Source organism: Peromyscus eremicus, chromosome 16_21 (genome assembly GCF_949786415.1).
Source record: "Peromyscus eremicus chromosome 16_21, PerEre_H2_v1, whole genome shotgun sequence".
In the NCBI taxonomy this organism is placed as follows: Eukaryota; Metazoa; Chordata; class Mammalia; order Rodentia; family Cricetidae; genus Peromyscus; species Peromyscus eremicus.
In genome coordinates, this window is record NC_081432.1 from 35,492,987 (window position 1) to 35,511,034 (window position 18,048).

At 41.9% G+C, this 18,048-nt stretch overlaps 2 protein-coding genes across 3 annotated transcripts; both read right to left on the reverse strand.

Moving 5' to 3' along the window:
• Positions 1 to 2,656: 2,656 nt before the first annotated feature.
• Positions 2,657 to 18,023, reverse strand: Lipt1 (lipoyltransferase 1). Of its 2 annotated transcripts, none has more exons than XM_059282208.1 (2): positions 17,918 to 18,023; positions 2,657 to 3,942 (listed from the first exon to the last, which is right to left on the reverse strand). In XM_059282208.1, exon 2 carries the CDS (start codon positions 3,939 to 3,941, stop codon positions 2,820 to 2,822), a length of 1,122 nt encoding a protein of 373 aa, XP_059138191.1. In that variant the 5' UTR covers position 3,942; positions 17,918 to 18,023; the 3' UTR covers positions 2,657 to 2,819. The 2 variants fall into 2 exon arrangements, with proteins under 2 accessions (XP_059138191.1, XP_059138190.1); XM_059282207.1 differs by lacking the exon at positions 17,918 to 18,023 and adding an exon at positions 6,684 to 6,802.
• C16_21H2orf15 (chromosome 16_21 C2orf15 homolog) lies at positions 10,852 to 18,032 on the reverse strand. Its single transcript, XM_059282209.1, has 2 exons — positions 17,918 to 18,032; positions 10,852 to 11,793 (listed from the first exon to the last, which is right to left on the reverse strand). The coding sequence occupies exon 2, from the start codon at positions 11,716 to 11,718 to the stop codon at positions 11,461 to 11,463; it is 258 nt and encodes an 85-aa protein (XP_059138192.1). The 5' UTR covers positions 11,719 to 11,793; positions 17,918 to 18,032; the 3' UTR covers positions 10,852 to 11,460.
• Positions 18,033 to 18,048: the final 16 nt, after the last annotated feature.

Consider the following 18,048-nt stretch of genomic DNA (forward strand, 5'->3'; position numbering starts at 1 on the left):
TGCTCCTGGGAATTTAGAGTTCCAAAAGAAAACCACAGAGACAGGTAGGCTAGCCATGTGGTGGTAGCTCACGCCTTTTATCCCAGCACTTGGGAGGCAGAGCCAGGTGGATCTCTGTGAGTTCGAGGCCAGCCTGGGCCACCAAGTGAGTTCCAGGAAAGGCACAAAGCTACACAGAGAAACCCTGTCTCAAAAAAAAAAAAAAAAAAAAAAAAAAAAAGACACAGGTAGGCTGAGGGCCTAGTAAGGAAAAAAAATTATGTGTGGAGATGTAGCTCAGAGGACAGCACATACCTAGTGTATGCCATTCCTGGCTTCTATCTCTGGCACCACAAGTGCCGGTGGTTACAGTTAAGATGTCAGCCAGGCTTGATGGGGCAGGGTTGTAATCCAGCACCTGGGAGGCAGAGGCTGGTGGATCTAGAATTCAAGGTCATTCTAGGCTCTAAGGAGAGCTTGAGGCCAGCCTGGACTACATGATAACCTCCCTCCAGAAACAAATAGGTGATGGCCTATGGGAGATGTTCTCTGGCTCTCAGATGTCCAACATTACAGAGCTCCATAAAGTCAACGTTACCTGTTTAGTTAACCCTCATGTAACCGTCCTGGCAGGGCCTAGGGATACTCTAAAGAGAGAATGTTGAACCCCTCTCTGTGGCTATCAGACTGCTGAAATAATGGTCCCCCATAAATTGACATTTCCCGGGGAATCTCATGCCAGGAGAAGGTTAAGACTTGAGGTGTGGTAACTTCTGAATTGCAGCTGCCTCTCGTTCCCTGGGTCGGGCACCTTTACAGTACATATAAACTGTGCAGCTCAACGTGCTGGCGTGCCTCATTGTTAGTGTTCCATTAGTAAACTCAGAACAGAGCCTGTGGACACAGGCAGAGAGGCTGTTTTCCATTTCTTTTCCCCACATCTTGTCTTTCTTATGTGTTTTGTTACTTACTGTTCAAATACTAAGCAAATCATTCTGCATCTTGAGCTTATTTCTCTGTTTAAAAGCTTCAAGGACTGTTGTTTCCCGTCTTGGCACATAGAGCCCCATTTGTCAGAAACAAGTTTGGCAAATAAACAATGGTCTATCCATAAAAAAACAAACAAACAAACAAACAAAAAAACCAACGACTTTAGGTGTGGTACCAGCCAGAGGAGGACCTTGTCACCCAGGAAGAAATCTCTTTCACATAGTTCTGATTACTCAGTCAACACCACTTCCACCTGTCTCCACCCAGGCGCCACTGGAGCCTAGACAATGAGGAGCCAGTGACACACACATGCCCAGCAAGCCGCTGCCCTATTTTTTTTTTTCCCCATGAAACATGGAACTCCTTTGGAGGAGTTGTTTTTGCATTTCCTCACCAAGGGCTCCGCTCACTTCATTCACTCGTGGCTGCTGCCCAGAGCACTGCAGTGAGGTCATCAAGGTCCGGAGTGACCTTTCTACCACTTACTCCACAGGCACTTGCCTTCTTTAGACTGGATTTTCACTCTGTAGCAAAGATTGGTCTCACAACGGTGGTTTTCCTGCTTCAGCCCCCGAATGCTGAGACACCGGTGTGTGCTATCATGTCCAGCTCCTAATGCACACATTATATTTAAGTTATCAGCATATATTAGTTATACAATAGAATGGGTTGCACTGTGGCATTTTCATATATGTATGTTACAGAATCATACCCACTTCTCTATTCTTTTCTTGTCCATAATCCCCATCCTTTTCTAAAGGGAACTTTTGAACTCTGTAATAGTTGTCATTTCAGGAATGTTTGACCCAGTTGGCCACTCCTGTCTTGAAACTCAGTTTTCCTCAAGCACACATCTCCACCTTTCCTTTTAAATACAAGAGTTGAGTGCGGCTGGGGGGTACAGTTGAGTAATGCATGTGCTTAGCATGCACGGAAGTCTGGTCAGGCCTCAGAACAAAACCAAACTTAGTTCTCCCAATTCTCCTAAACTTCAAACTGGACTCTGTTCCTAAATGATTGCACCAGGAGGAATTCTCAGTAAAGATCATCAAAAAACTGCTATTACTTGAGGTAAGCGAAATGAAGGGATTTATTATAGGGAGGGAACAGACCAACATGAGAACTACCAGCTGAGATGTGGACACTTTCTGTGAAAAATTACAGCTTAAAGCTAAGTGTATGTGTGCTCCATGTAAAAACTGGTTTTTACTCTAATTTTAGTCTGATATGTCAAACACCTCTTGACTAAACTTGTCAGTTCCTGAGGTCAGAGGACGTGTATTTCACATACTGTGAACAGCACCTAACACAGTGCTTGGTGTGTGGTGGACACTCAATAAATACACAGTACTGTGGGAGCAAAAGTGTAGGGATGGGTTAGTTGTAGAGTTAAGACGCAGCCAACAGTGATGTTACTATCTGAAAAAGTCTGGAGTATGATAAAGTTGGAAAAGTAAAGGGATCTTAGCAGGAAAATTTGGGGAGAGACTATGTTGATTCACTCTGGTTAAAGACCCAATAAAAAGGTTGCCAGGTGGTGGTGGCACGCGCCTTTAATCCTAGACCTTGGGAGGCAGATCTCTTGAGTTCAAGGTTAGCCTGGTCTACATAATAAGTTCCAGGACATCCAGGGTTACACAGAGAAACCCTGTCTCAAAAAACAAAGAACAAAACAACAAAGCACAGATACAAGGTAATAAATTTATGAATCATTGGTCGTGGTGGTACATATCTTTAATCCCAGAACTCAGGGGTCAGAAGCAGGCAGATCTCTGAGTTTGAGGCCAGTGTGGTCCAAATATCATGTTCCAAATACCATTGAAATTGCCAGTATAAAGAAAGTTACTCAGTCACATTATTGCCCTAATTTTTTCACACAGAATATTCCATTTACTATGTAAGTGCTGGTCATCTGGACATGTTCTCAATAATATATTTGTTAGCAGGGTGGTTTCAATGGGGCAGAATTTGCTGCCAATAAAGCTTGAGTTTAATTTGTTACCTATTTCCAGTGGCAACCAATGATCAGGTGCTTTTATGTCACAGGTTTCAATTCGTCCATTCTTTACATCGATGGACACTTGAATTTCCAAATGTGCCTGTTCATACGGCACATGAAATGTGGTGTTCACACTAAACTTAGGAGTCCAGCCATATATCCACTCCCAACTTTGCAGTTCTTTGACTTTGCTGTTTATTCCAGGAAACTGTGTCTCATCTGCTGGGTTGATTAGGTTAATGTGATTATCAATTTGATGATAAGCAGCATACTCTGCAGCAATAGCATCCATCAGAACTTCACAGGTCAGCGTGGGATCTTTTTCCAGAAGATTTTTGACTACGGAAGGGATGCTGGGAGTGGCATTGCTCTTTATGCCTTGGTATGGGCTCTTCAGCAAAGAAGACAAAGCTGTCCTGTCGGTACTGCATAACAAGGTGCAATGGTGATACGCAGCAATCCGGCCAATCTTTGATGCAGTTCCTGAGATTTTAAACTGCCCATCGAGTAACAGGTCAAGCTTTTTGGTAGGCTGCACGTCCAGGTGGGGTTGGACAGTATTCAGAGCTCTCACGATTAGTTTCAAGTTTTCCATTCTGTTGTACTTGGTCTTGGTGGTAAAGAAGGTCAGGTTGATATTCCCCATATCGTGGTACACTGTTCCTCCTCCACTCCTTCTCCGAGCCAGTTTTATACCTTCCCGTCTCATCAGGTGGAGATTACACTCCTGCCATGGGTTCTGGTGCCTCCCAATGACAACGCAGGGAGAATTCCTCCAAAGGAAGAGAATTGGCTTGCCTTCTAGATGTATGTGGTCATGGATCCAGTCTTCTATAGCCAGATTTTGATACACGTCATTGGAGATCGACTGTAAAATGAGCCCATGTGTGGCTGGGTTTCTAAAGCCAGCTGTTGGGACCTTGTGGTGACGTAGAAACCGGAAGCAGTTCTTCATGGAAAACGGGATTAGCATGCTTTTGAAACAAGGCAAAAGAAGGAAAGTTAATTCAATGAAAAAAATTAAATTCTATTCTTTAGTTAATTATTCAAAACTCATCACAGGGTCCGGACCAGTTGCTTTTCTCTCCCTTTTCAGCTTTCCCCTTAGTCCTGAGCAGCTCCATCACAGAGTGCTCAAAGGAAATCAATGAAGATAAATGTCAACTAAAATGAAATAAGTGGACAGTTTTCATATAGTAAGTATGAAATAAATACATTAAGTAATGTACAACAAAGTCAAATAAATTATTTTTGAATTCACAATACATTTTCATTGAGAAAAATAATAGATTAGCAAAAAGAAGAAAGTGAAAGAATCCAGAATCCTATCATCAGGAGATAATCAACATTTTGGTATAAACAACCAGTTTTACTTCTGTTCTTGTGTATATCCTTCACACATTCAAGTTTTCCCCTAAAAGTGTATGGTACTGTTACTTCAAGCAACTTCCCCCACCCTGAGATGGGGCATCCCTATGTTGCCCATCTTACCTTGAACCCCTGGGTTCAAATAGTCCTGTGCCCTAGCTTCAACTTGAGCATAGACATACACTACCATTACTGGCTTTCAATTACCATTAAGTTTATTTTTATATCAAGTTTTTTTTTTTGTGTGTGTGTGTGTGTATGTACACATACACATTTGTGCATGTGCAGGTCAGAGGTCAATGTTAGTCTTCTTCTATCATTCTCTACTATATTCTTTGAGACAGGGTACTGAACCTGGAGCCCAGATATCCTCTTCTACGGTGATCCAAGGGAGAAACAGTGAAGAATAGGTGTCATGATGTGCTGGATACTAATAAACTAGAATGTGGTCATGGAAGTTGGGATTTGAAAAGACCTTGTGACATCCTTTCCTAAGGTTAAGATTGCCACTCTTGTGAATAGATAGAGGTTAAGGTAGAATTGTTGCTTTTAAATTTTAAGCTTTGCAACTTACTAATTGAATAGTTTTAGGTAAAAAGTTTAATCTTATCTGATTTAACTGCCTTCAATTGAATTCAATTCAAGAGCACATAGGATGACTGAATTAAATGTATTATGTATAAACCATTCATACCAGACTAATATGAGATGGACTGAAACAATTACAATTATAGGGTCTTCTCTTCTGATCTTTTTTTCTCATTTAACACGTATTCTTTCAAGTGTACAGGATTCCTAAAAGATGTGTCAAACTGGAATTTACCTTAATAAATTAACTATAGTCTGAGATTAACCAGGGAAAACTGAGATCTTGATAAGGGTTCTAGAACTGATTTAATTCATGAGTTAGTCCAATGCATGGGTTGCATATTTGTTTAATTAATGCATTTTAATCATATTTTAAAAGAACTCCATTTACCCAGGCATATATATACAGTGTGAATTAACTACACCAAAGGTATCAATTTGTCAAATTCTGGGATTCATCAATGAACCACATAAAGATGATAAGAATTACAAGGAAAAGAAAAAGTAGAGCCAGATTAGGGAGGGCTGGAAATCTGTACGTGAGTCAAATTTAAAGAGGATTGTTAATCTAGGCCTCATTAAAATGGTAACATGTGAGTCAAGATTGAGGAGTTAGATGGAATGATTAGTAAGTGCCACAAAGTGTTTTAGATATCAGAACACATTATGCCCCCACCCCAGACAGGGTTTCTTTATGTAGCCCAGGTTGTTCTGGAACTAGTGCTGGAGACTTTGCTTCAGGGCTGAAGGCATGCCCACACCCTCTGAGATTAATGCGTTTCTCTTTTATTCTGTTCTCCTGTAGCTGACTCCTGACTAAATGAAACAGTCCATCCTTTGAAAGCCTGGTAGAATTTTGCTTCTACAAAGTTACTTTGCACCTCTCTCTACACTCTTATTTTTTTTAGTTAAAATTTTTTTCATGTATTTTGCTCATGTTCCTTCCCCTCCCCCTCTTTGCCAGACCTTGCCACCTCTCTATCCAACCGACCTTATGTTTTCTTTAAAAAACAAATAAAATCCACAAAAACTAAAATAAAAATAAGCAAAAGACCAATAAGACAGAAAAATACCCCCTTCCCCACAAGGAACAAAAAGTTCACACAAAAAGCCTATGGAGTTAGTTTTGTGTTGGACAGCTACTCCTGGGCATGGTGCCTGCGCTGGAGTGTGGTTGATACAATTATCTACACTCATATTTTAAAAGTTTAGCTGTGCAAGGGATTGAACCCAGGAACTTGCTCAATCTAGGTTTGAGCTGTACCGCCGAGCAATCCCCAGGTCTCTGTTTTCATCTTCATTATTAGTGTTATAATTTTTTTTCCTCAGTAGGCAGTTTCACGTTCCCCGACACACTTTGCACGGCCAGACATGCTTCTCCACGAACAGAGAGCAACGCAAAACCAAACCACAGGCCCACCTTCCTCACAAGGCCTTACCAAAACTTTGCTAGCTCCCTGACAACGCGATCCAAGCCCGGAATCTCATTACGGACTTAAGCAAATTGTACCCTTCCTGAGCAGGCACGCGACTAGCATTCAATGTCTTGCTTAGTTTATCCAACACCCTAATAGAACCAACTGTTCATAATAGTGAAGTTACGACGTCCGGAGCACCGGGGGTAACCGGCAGAGCTTTCAGGACTAGTCCGAGGGGCCCAAGTGACGGACACGTGGTACACGCAGCACCCGCTACCGCTCAGCGAGTGCTGCCACACCTAGCAAATAAATCTGCTAGATCTGCTTCCGGCTTCACTCACCTGCCTCTTCCGGTCTCGCCCGTAGCTTTTGTTCTGCAAACTAAAGCTCAATCGGCACACGCGGGACCTGGAGCACTCAGCACGCGTGACCCAGTTCTTCCCCTCCAGCCACTCCCATGGAGGTTGGCCTTAGCGAGGGACAGCTCCCAGGAGGACACGCCCCACAGAGTCCCGCCCCCTGAAAGACCCGCCCCCTGGGCGTGCCGCTCCTCCCCCCGGTCTTAGAAAGGGCGTGGCCAAGACTGAAGGAGGAGCTCCTATGTCTTTCCTGTCCCTGCTAGGTTTTTAAGGGTGTCTTACAGCAGGTCAACGAATCCAAAACTAGATTCGCGGAAAGAACGCAAGCCACTTTCAAGCAACTACCAAAAGATGTAAAGCCCTAGTACAGATGGGGTTCCTCGAATGACAGTAAGATGAGGGCTGTCAAGGGCGAAGGGAGGAGAGGAGCATTTCTTGGAGCGAATTTTGAGGTAGTCTCAGAAATCCAGAGCAGGCAGGTCACATACCAGGCACGACTGCCAGCAATTACTCTGCTAACATGTAGTAGGCATTGCCCTGGGCCTTTACATTATCTCTTCATAGTGAATGTGAAGAAATTCAAGGTCAGTGTTGAAAGGCAAATTGAATTCGAAGGAATAATTGTTAGCTGCAATACAGGCCAAATAATAACCTGGCCTGAGCAGATCAGGGGGTAATGGTGTTTACGTCTGGGGTATGGGGTGCTCCATATTGCTGTGGGCTAGAAAATCCCTGCTGAAAAGAAACAGAACCTCTGCGGATCAAGTACATGGGAAATTCCCCAGCAGCAAGGTAGCAACGCAATATTTTCTGCTAGCTATTGCAGGGTAGAACGCCGTCTCAGATATGAGTGACTTACTAATAACAAGGGCAAACTGGGCGATTCCTCTGCTGGTTTCTTTTAGTAAGAGCTGGCTAAACTGTGCAGTTCAAAATGGTCTCTATTTACACTCAGGCAGGTGCTGATTAGCTAGTGCGGCAGTTTGATTCAAAGCAGTTGGAAGCAGCATTTCCACCACAGTTTGTTTGTTTGGTTTTGTTTTGCTGGTGTTTTTCCAGACAGGGCTTCTCTAGGTAGCTCTGGCTGTCCTGGAACTCACTCTGTAGACCAGGCTAGCCTTGAACTCAGAGATCTACCTGCCTCTGCCTCCTGAGTGCTGGGATTAAAGGCATGTGCCACCACGTCTGGCTTTCACCCAAGTTCTTGTGGCTACAAGAACAGGAACAGCAAAGCCAGACTAGAGTTAAGGAGCAGGATAATGTGGACCCTCTGGAATTTCCAATGACACTCAAACATGCTTCATAGTCCCCTGGTGACAGAATTTCTCCTTCTGCTTTTTATCTGTCTGATCGTCTTAAAACTTCTTTTTGTGGGTGAGATAGGGTCTCACCCTGTAAGCCAGGCTTGCCTGGAACTAAGTACATAGACCAGGATGGCCTCACAGAGATTTCCTGCCTCTACCTCCCAAGGGCTGGGATTAAAGGCATTAGCCATGGTGCTCAGTCCAGATTCTTTCATTTACATTTTGTTTACTATATTACCTCTGAGATTACACACAGTAGACAGCAAATCAACCAATCTATCTGTATGCATATATGTAGGTTACAGAATGACTACAAAGGGTAAAAGAAATAAGGAATTTTAAGAAATTTCAAAGAGGCCTGAGAGGCTAAAGCTGGGAAACAGATAGAAATGCAAAGGAGCCTATGGCTGTCAGATACCGAATCAACTGACAGTTTTGGAAAGGGGTGTGGCTGCTGCTATAGAGTCAGGGTCAGAGATAAGCTGTAGAGTTGAGTCTAGCTGCAGTGGTGAAGGGCAGGAACTGGTCCAAAAGAACAAATGGGTGGACAGACAGACAACAGGTCCAGACAAGCAGACAGGCAGGCAGATGGCAATTTGAGTAGCCTATGTCAACAGCTGGGACAAAGCAGAGGGACAAAGCAGAGCTGAAACCCCTGGGAGAGCTGGGAGTTGTCAGATTACAAGTTAGTGGGGCCATCACAATCACAATTATAGGTCTCTGCCTCCTCATGAGGTCCAAGGGAGAGAACTGATCTATTTTGCATGTGTGTATGCTATGGAGGTCAGAGGAAAACATGCTCTCTTCTACCAAATGGGTTCTGGGGATCAAACTCAAGTTGTCAGGCTTTGGTGGCATGTGCCTTACCTGCTGAGCCAATGTGACAGTCCTGATATGATTTTAATACAGCCATGTGCTCCTATAGTACCAATTCACCTTGATAAATTTATGAAGTGGCTCCCTGTCTACGCCCAAGAATAAGTCATTTATTAGTCTGTGCTTCTTGAGGGTGCAAGGCAGATGGTGATAATTATATGTTCACCCAAGTGCACAGTCATCCTCCATCTTCAAAATGGAGTCAAAGCTGCTTGTAAAATGGACTCAGGACAAATCAGTCTTGAGAAAAAACCAACAACACAGTTTTACATAATATGGTGTAATGCAGGGCATAAGAGCATCTAAATAAAAAAATAGCTCCATCTTATAGTTCCATACTTTGAAAGCTTGAGCTATCCAGACTCTACAGTCCTGAGTTCCCTCATTCCTCCATGAAACCTCACTGCATCTGCCTCCACCTCTCTTCCTTGGTCACATCTCACTCCATCCCATAACTATATCCTGCTACACTTTACCTGGATTAACATTGCCATCATCCATTTGGATAACCACTTAACTCTAAGTTACGTCGCCTTCAGAGAGGTCTTCCTAGTTGCTACAATCAAGTTTATGTTATAGCTGTTGTTGTGGCTTTCTGAATGCTTTGCTTTTCTCATGGCAAAACACACTTTGTACTTGATATAATTGCTGTATAACATGTCTTCTCTGGCATCACTATGAAGGCAGTAGCTATTTTGCTCTATCTCCAGCACCAAGAATGATCTTAGATAAGGTGAATTCATTACTTGTTGCTTTGACAAAATATCTGACGAAAGCAACGTAATTCAAAAGGAACTGTTTATTGGGGCTTATAGTCTGAGGGCATAAGGTGCAGCAGAGTACGAGGCAGCTGGTCACGTTGCATTAGCAGTCAGGAAGCAGAAAACAATGAGTGCTAGCACTTCTCTTACAGTCTTTTTTATTCAGTCTAGGATCCCAGCACATGGAATGATGCCACATTCAGAATGGATCTTCCCACCTCAAGTCAATTAACCCTCTCTGGATGCTTCCTTATAGACATACTCAGAATTTGTCTCCTTGGTGATCCTAGATCCTGCTCAGTGACCTATTTCTGCAATTTTTTTCTTTCTTAAAGAATTATATTCTGGGGGCTGGAGAGATGGATTAGCGGTTAAGAGCAACTCTTCCAGAGGAACCAAGTTCAATTTCTAGCACTCACACGGAAATTCACAACTGTAACTCCACTCTGAGAGGATCTGATGCCCTCTTCCAGCCTCAATGAGCACCAGGCACCACATAGGCCAAAGGTATAAATACAGGCAAAACGGAATCCATACACATAATAAAATTAAAAATAAGAGAAGAAAAAAGAGAATTATGCTTTGTGAAGAATAAAAAGAAGTATGTTCCATTTAACTGTGGTTTTTTTTTTTTTTTTTTTGGTTTTTCGAGACAGGGTTTCTCTGTGTAGCTTTGTGCCTTTCCTGGAACTCACTTGGTAGCCCAGGCTGGCCTCGAACTCACAGAGATCCGCCTGGCTCTGCCTCTCAAGTGCTGGGATTAAAGGCGTGCGCCACCACCGCCCGGCTTAACTGTGTTTTTAACATTAGGCTCTATTCATTTCTTTAGAATTGGCCTGCCTCATAAAATACTGTTCTCTTCCCATCCCAATATGCCTTCTATCTTTAATAATATTAAAGAGATAATGCAATTAGACAATAGATATAGTTATTAAATATTAGCATACAAGAACATGTTCAAAACATAGGGTAGAACTCAGTAGCAGAGCTGCATGTTTACCATGTTCAACACCTTAAATTCAAGAACCAACATCAAACCAAAACCAAAACCAAACAACAATAAACTAACCAAGCAAACAAACAAACTCCATATACTATATAAATAATTACAATTCACCATATATCTAGATACAAAATAGTTTTCATTTCATCTACCATTACTTGGGACAGTACCATTGTTTCAGACTACACATATCTTAACAACAGATATAAAAGAAGTTTTTATTATATGACATATTGTTATAAAACGGTAGTTATTGCAAGACAAACACATTTAATTTGGAAAGAATTAAGTCCTAACACTGAAATGAAGGTAGCATGGCAGAAGCAGACAAACGAGTTTGAACTGCTTCTGAAGAGAGATGGGTCACTGTTCTTTTCTAAGGAGCCATCAACCATGCTCTCTCACAGAGCAGAAAGACTCCCTGAACATTTAGAAAGGTAAAGGACTCCAAAGCAAACCCTTGAACTGGAAGTGCAGCATATAAAAGTACTTCACCAGAAAAGATGTGAAATAGTCATGTTTTGCTTAGATCCACTTTTTATACTACTTGCTATAATGTTTATTATAATTACAGTAAAGTGCATTAGTACCAAATACTGTTAGTAAAAATAAGCATGGTGTTCGAACTGTTAGTAAAAATAAGCGTGGTGTTCGACAGGGATAGGATATACCCTGCAGACATCTGCCTTGGATTTAGGAGGGCCTTTTAGCCATTTCTTCATTTTCTTACGCTTCCTAATGGACTTTAGCTACATTGAACACATCCTCTAATCAAAAGCAATTTTTGATTTCTTTGGTAATCTGTCCAGGTGACTTCATTCCAAATCTGTTATTTCTAGGCCATCGTTTTCCTTCACGTAGCCCATGGTATCCCATCCTCTGTCAATCCCTTCCTTTCTTGTGAAGTTTTCTTGGTTCGTGTCTTCTAACTTTATTTTCTTGGTGTTTTGAAATAACCGAGTCACTGGTTCCAATCCACGCTTCTCAGCTCCTTGCATTAAGTGATTGTTCACTTCTGAATCCACCAGCACAGCAGATGGACGAGTGGCAGCTTTACTTAGCAAAAATCCCATTGGGACAGCTGGTCAACCATCAAGGGAGTGTGAGGGCCCCTTGTAAGTGGTGGAAATGTTTCTTCAATTTGATGACTGAAAAGAAAACCAGGTAATAAGTGAATGCAATAGGAACATCAACAACTTCATGGCAATCATTCTTTAAGTGGAATGCTCTACTGGTGATGAAAACACAAAAACCATCTTCTCCTTCCAGTTCTTTCTTTCTTTTTTCTTTTTTTCTTTTTTTTTTTTTTAAGGAAAAGATTTTATTTTTAATTAATGTGTCTATGGGTTTATGCATGTAGGTGCAGTGCCCAGGGAGACCAGAAGGGGGTGCTAGATCCCCCTAAAGATAGTTACAGATTGTAAATCATCCCATGTGGATCCTCTGCAAGGGCAGTACTTACATGATGAGTCATCTCTTCAGCCTCCTTTTATATTTATTTACATTTTCTTTTGGGGAAGGTATGTAGGGCCTATTGATTTTCTTGCAGGTCTTCTAAAAATTACATTTGTGTGTGTGTGTGTGTGTGTGTGTGTGTGTGTGTGTAAGTCAGAAAACAATGTAGAACAACTTGTGAGTGTCAGTTCTCACCTTCCACCATGTGGGTCCTGGGATTGAACTCAGATTCCCAGGCTTGGTGACAAGTGCCTTTACCTGCTCTGCCATCTTGTCAGCCTTCTTGAAAGTATTACTTTAAATTAATTAATTTGTTTTATTTGGTGTGTATGTGATGCTTTGCCTACATGTATATATGTATACAATATGCATACCTAGTGCCCGTGGAGACCAGAAGATGGCACTGGGTCTCCTAGAACTGGAGTTACAGATGTTTGTGGAACACCATGTTGGTGCTAGAAACCAAAGCCAGGTCCTCTAAAAGAGCAACAAGTGCTCTTAACTGCTGAACTCAGTCCATGGAAGGTTTTTTTTTTTTCCCCCAGAGCTGAGGACCAAACCCAGGGCCTTGCGCTTGCTAGGTAAGCACTCTACCACTGACCTAAATTCCCAACCCCCCTGAAAGGTTTTTAAAAGAAAGTTTTCTTGATTTTATGTTTATTCCTTTTCAAAAAATAATAGAACTTCTCAACTTCTCTCAGTCCTATCTATCATTCTTGCTAATAAAAACTTTTAATTCGTTACTAATGTGTTAAATAATCACCAAACATCCTTAGCTACCAGGAAAATTCTATCTATCTTGCCCCAGTCTATTGTCAAGAAAACAAATAGCAACAAATGAGGTAGAAGAGGAGAGGAAAGGAAGAACCCTTATCCACTGCTGGTTGTAATGAAAACTGGAGCAGACCCTATGGAAATCAGTATGGAGAGTCCTCAAAAAACCAAAGATGGAAACACACAGGATCCAATTACATCACTTTTGTGTGTATTTCCAAAGGAATATACATCATCACTCCAGAGAGATATTTGCATATCTCTACACTATTCATAACAACCAAGATAGAGATACAGCTTGGATGCCTAATGACAGTTGAATGTGTATACAGGAAAAGCAGAATATGTCCACAACTGGGTTTTCTTCAGACATAAAGAATGGAGTTCTGTCACTTGCAGGAAAATGGATGGAACTGTAGAACATTATGTTAAGCAAAATAAGCCAGGCTCAGAAAGACGAACACAACACTTTCTTTCATATGCATGATATAGTGTTAGCACCGTTTATCCTTTCATATAGATTTAAAAAAAATATAGATATGACTTATGGAGATGGTTCAGCGTATAAAGCACTTGCCATCAAGTATGAGGACCAGAATTTAAACCCACAGAAAAGCCAGGCAGACATGACAGCTGTCAGCAATTCCAGCGTCTGGGAGACAGAGACAGAGCATCCTCGAGGCAGGCTGGCTAGTTAGACTAGCTAGAATTAGACAGCTCCAGGACCTTAGAGAGATCCTGCCTCACTAAAAGTAAGAGTTATCAAGGACACCATCAACTTCAGGACACCCATGCCTACACACATATATGAATGTGTTTCCATACCCATGTGAACACATGCACACATAAACCACACATACAAGCAAAAAATAATAATAAAAAACCCCTATATGACATGAAAGTACAAGGGGGAGTCCTGGGGAGAGAGGGAAAGGAACAAGTGGGGTAGTGTGGGAGCAAATGTGAGGAAAAATGCAAAATAGGATTTTGCAATTTTATCTATGTATGTATGTATGTAAATGTCATATAAATCTATTATTTTGCATGCTAACTAATCTAAAAATTGAAAATGAACTTTTTAGGCATGAAAACAAGCAGGAAAAATTATAACCTGTAACCAAGAGTCCAAAGAAGCTAATAGAAACAAATCTAGAAATGTCATGAATTAAAGAATTTAGTATGCAAGTACTTTAACACAGTTATTTAAACTATTTTTAGACTCCCAAGACAATGGTAGAGCAAAGTACACACAGGCTATGTTTTTCTTAATTTTTGGTTTGTTTGCTTGTTTTTCAAGACAGGGCTGTCCTGGAACTTGCTTTGTAGACTAGGCTGGCTTCGAACTCACAGAGATCTGCCTGCCTCTGCCTCCCCAGCACTGGGATGAAAGACGTGTGACATAACATCTGGCCCCTTTTTTGTTTTTTGAGACAGGGTTTCTCTGTGCAGCGCTGCATGTCTTGGAGCTTGCTCTGTAGACCAGGCTGGGCTTGAATTCAAAGATCTGTTTGCCTCTGCCTCCTGAGTGCTGAGATTAAAGGCATGCATCACTAATGTCCAACTTAGATAGGTGTGTTTAATAATGAAAGATTTCTTTAAAAAAATCAAACTTTCAACAATGAAAATATAACGTTTATTGTAGAGATTTGTTTTTGTTTTATGTGTATGGGTGTTCTGCCTGCATTTATGTGTGCACCTATAGTGCCTGTGGGGACCAAAAGAGGACATCAGATCCTTTGGAACTGGAGTTACAGACGGTTATGAGTCAGTCACCTTGTGGATGGTGGGAATTGAGCCTGGGTCCTCTAGAAGAGCAGCCAGTGTTCTTAACCACTGGTCCACCCTTTCCAGCTCCATACATTTTTATTTTTTGAAACTGGATCTTATGTAGCCCAGGGTGGCCTTGAACTCACTGGAGGTAATACTGACTTTAATTCCTTACCTATCTGTTTCTACCTCCCAAGTGCCAGGATTACAAACATGTACACAAATCCTGGCACCAGAAAACAGTTTTCAGTTGAAAAGAGTTGTGGCTGAGGTTAGCATGATCAATGGAAAGAGTGGAAACTCTCTGGAAGGGAGGGAATCTTGACTGTGGAACTGCCTGTATCAGATGGGCTTGTAGGTGAGCCTGTGGGGGCATTTCCTGGATTAAAGATGAATGTGGGAGGGCCCAGACTGCTGTGGCGGTGCCATTTCTGGGCAGATAGTTCTGAGTTGTATAAGAAAGTGGGCTGAACAAGCCAGTAAGTGGCCAAGGTTCCTGCCTCTGCTCCTGTTTGAGTTCCTGCCTTGACTTCCCCTAATGCTTGACTGTGATCAGCATGTATAAGCCAAAGAAGCCCTTTCCTTTCCAAGTTGCTTTTGGTCACAGTGTTTATCATAGCAATAGAATGCAAACTATGGCACCTGGGGAATTATGCGTCTGCCTCTATCTACCATTAATAATCTTCATTCTTGTCCTCAACTCTTCAGCTCCAAACAAGAGTGGTTTTTATGAGAGGATCAAAGCAGGCTTTCCTTAAGTGTGTGTTCTATCACTGAGTTGCACTCCCAGCTCAACTGATAAGTTTTGAAATTGGTACATTCTTTCTTATTTGTTTTCAATAATCCTATTCCAGATTCTTGAATTCAATTTATGGATTACATATTATTCCCCCCTAACTTTTCAGGATGGTCTCTGAGAGCCCATGCTTCTTCATTACTTTTATTTTTTTTAATCAATTACTATTATTTCAGAAAAAACATGTTCCCTGGGGTTTTTTGTTCATTTTATCTAAAATAATTAGGACACTAAAATTAATTTTATAACATCTATTATGCTTACAAAGAATAATTTATAAAAATGGTATAAATATATTAAGTAAAGACAAAATACTTTATGAAAAATATAGATACTGAAAAATAAGACAGTTATATTTAAGTGTACTTCCCTAAAAAAATTAACAAATTTGCTTGCTTGTGATACGTGAGTACTCATGTAGGAGAAACATGAATTTTTTTTAAAGACAGGGTTTCTCTGTGTAGCTTTGGAGCCTATCCTGGAACTCACTCTGTAGACCAGGCTGGCCTTGAACTCACAGAGATCAGCCTGGCTCTGCCTCCTGAGTGCTGGAGTAAAGGTGTCACCACCACCTGGCGAAATAATTCTTATGTCTCCGCCAACATGACTTTACTTTCCAAAAGCACAAGTTTAAACTATAGCATCAGAAGACAGCTGCAAAAATCTTATATGGTTATTTGCAGAAAAAGACAGGAAGATGGGATCACAGACACTCTCAGGTTCATCATGTAAATTTTAAAAGCTTCTGAACAGTAAAGAAAGGAAATTAGCAGCCTAGTGAATAGGCATGGTCACTACAGTGTGTGTGTGTGTGTGCGTGTGCGTGTGCGTGTGCGTGTGCGTGTGCGTGTGTGTGTGTGTGTGCAATCTTTGCTAGCTGTACTTCAGACAGCAGGCTAAAAGCTAAAATTTACAGCCTGGAGAGATGGCTCAGTTGTAAAGAGCAGTAGCTGCTCCTCCAGAGAACACTGATTCAATTCCTAGTATTCACACTGTGGTTCACAACCACCTGTAACTCCAGTTCCTGGGAGATCCAACTCCCTCTTCTGGCCTCTGCGCGCATCAGGCATGTATGTGGTGCACAGACGCACATGCAGACAAAACACCAGTACACATAAAATAATAATAGAAAAATTAAATCTAAACTTTACAAAGACCTGAAAAAAATTAAACCCCCAAAGATAAAGATGTCCATCAATAAACAGGCTAATGAAATGGGCCATTCTCAAAAGAAAAAAACCATACATGATCAACGGATGTTTTAAAAAGTGTTCAACAGCATCAGAGAAATGCAAATTGAAACTACTTTGAGAGTCTGTCTCACCCCAATCAGAATAGCTAGCTATCATCAAGGAAACAATGCATGGCAAGGATGTGGAGAAGGGGAGTCCTTATCGAGTGCTGGTGGGAGTGCAAACTCAACACCCTGGAAATCAGTGTGAAGACTTCTCAAAGAAAAGCTAAAACTAGAACCTTATGACTCAGCTACACTGCTTCTGGCACATGCCCAAAGGTCTCCATATCCAACCACAGGGACACCTGCACATCCATGTTTCTTGCTGCTCTATCCACCATAGCCAGGGAATGGATCCACCTTAGATGTCCCAAAGAGATGAGTCAATATTGGAAACACTATACATATACAATAGAATTTCACTTAATTATAAAGAAAAATGAAGTCATGAAATTGGCAGGAAAATAGATGGATTTGCAAGTTATTTTAAATGAGATAACCCAGACTTGCAAAGTCAAATACCACATGTACTTTCTTGCATGCAGAGGCCAGCTTTAAATACATAAGTAGGGGGTATTGAAGGGTGTGAGTGCGGGTACAGGTCATGAAACTGCGAGGTGAGGGACAAGAGAGCGGTTTAGGGAGTAAGAGAATACTTGCGACATGAGAGCAGATGGGCTGGGGACCACTGGGGTAGAAAGGCAAAAAAAGTGGGGAGGGGATGGGGAGAAAAAGGGCAGAAGGATCAACAGAAACAAATTGTGAGTGCAAATGCCGCAGTGAAACCTATTTCCTTTGCATTCTAATAAACATAAGTAAAAACACAGGGAGTAAAGCAAGCTTCTGAGTTAGCTGGATAGACGCTAAACTTTAAAAACTGGCAGCATACACCAGCGCTCATTTCTTTCCCCTTTTTGATTTCAAGATGCAATTTTAACGCAATTACCACACCGGTTAAGCTAAAAGAAGGCCCAAGTCTGCTCACTGATAGAAGCCAAACTTGGGGTAAAAACTTAAGAGACAGTATTTAACATCTCGCGAGGTTTTATATCCTTTCTCGTCTTCCTAAAGAGGGAACGTGGAGGAGGGCTGGCAGAAGAAGAAACGCCAGCCTGGAGTGTGAGTTTTATTGCTGGGTCTGGCACTTCCCAGTTCCATCTTGACTGGATGGGCAGACCCCAGGCCGAGGGATGGCCCAACCAGGACAGAGCAGCTCCCTCAGGGAGGCTGCAACAGGGAACCCCACCTGAAGGCTCGCACAGAACAGCCTCCTGACCGTGGCAGGAGCTGCGCACCGGAGCAGCTCTAGGAAGTAACCGTTTCCCTCAGCCAGGAACACCTCGGGCTCCAGGGGCCGGCTGGAAGCCTCGAAGCAAC

Coding starts and splice junctions, on each gene's coding strand:
- Lipt1 (XM_059282208.1), bottom strand. CDS start 3,941: ATGCTAATCCCGTTTTCCATGAAGAACTGCTTCCGGTTTCTACGTCAC.
- C16_21H2orf15 (XM_059282209.1), bottom strand. CDS start 11,718: ATGGGATTTTTGCTAAGTAAAGCTGCCACTCGTCCATCTGCTGTGCTG.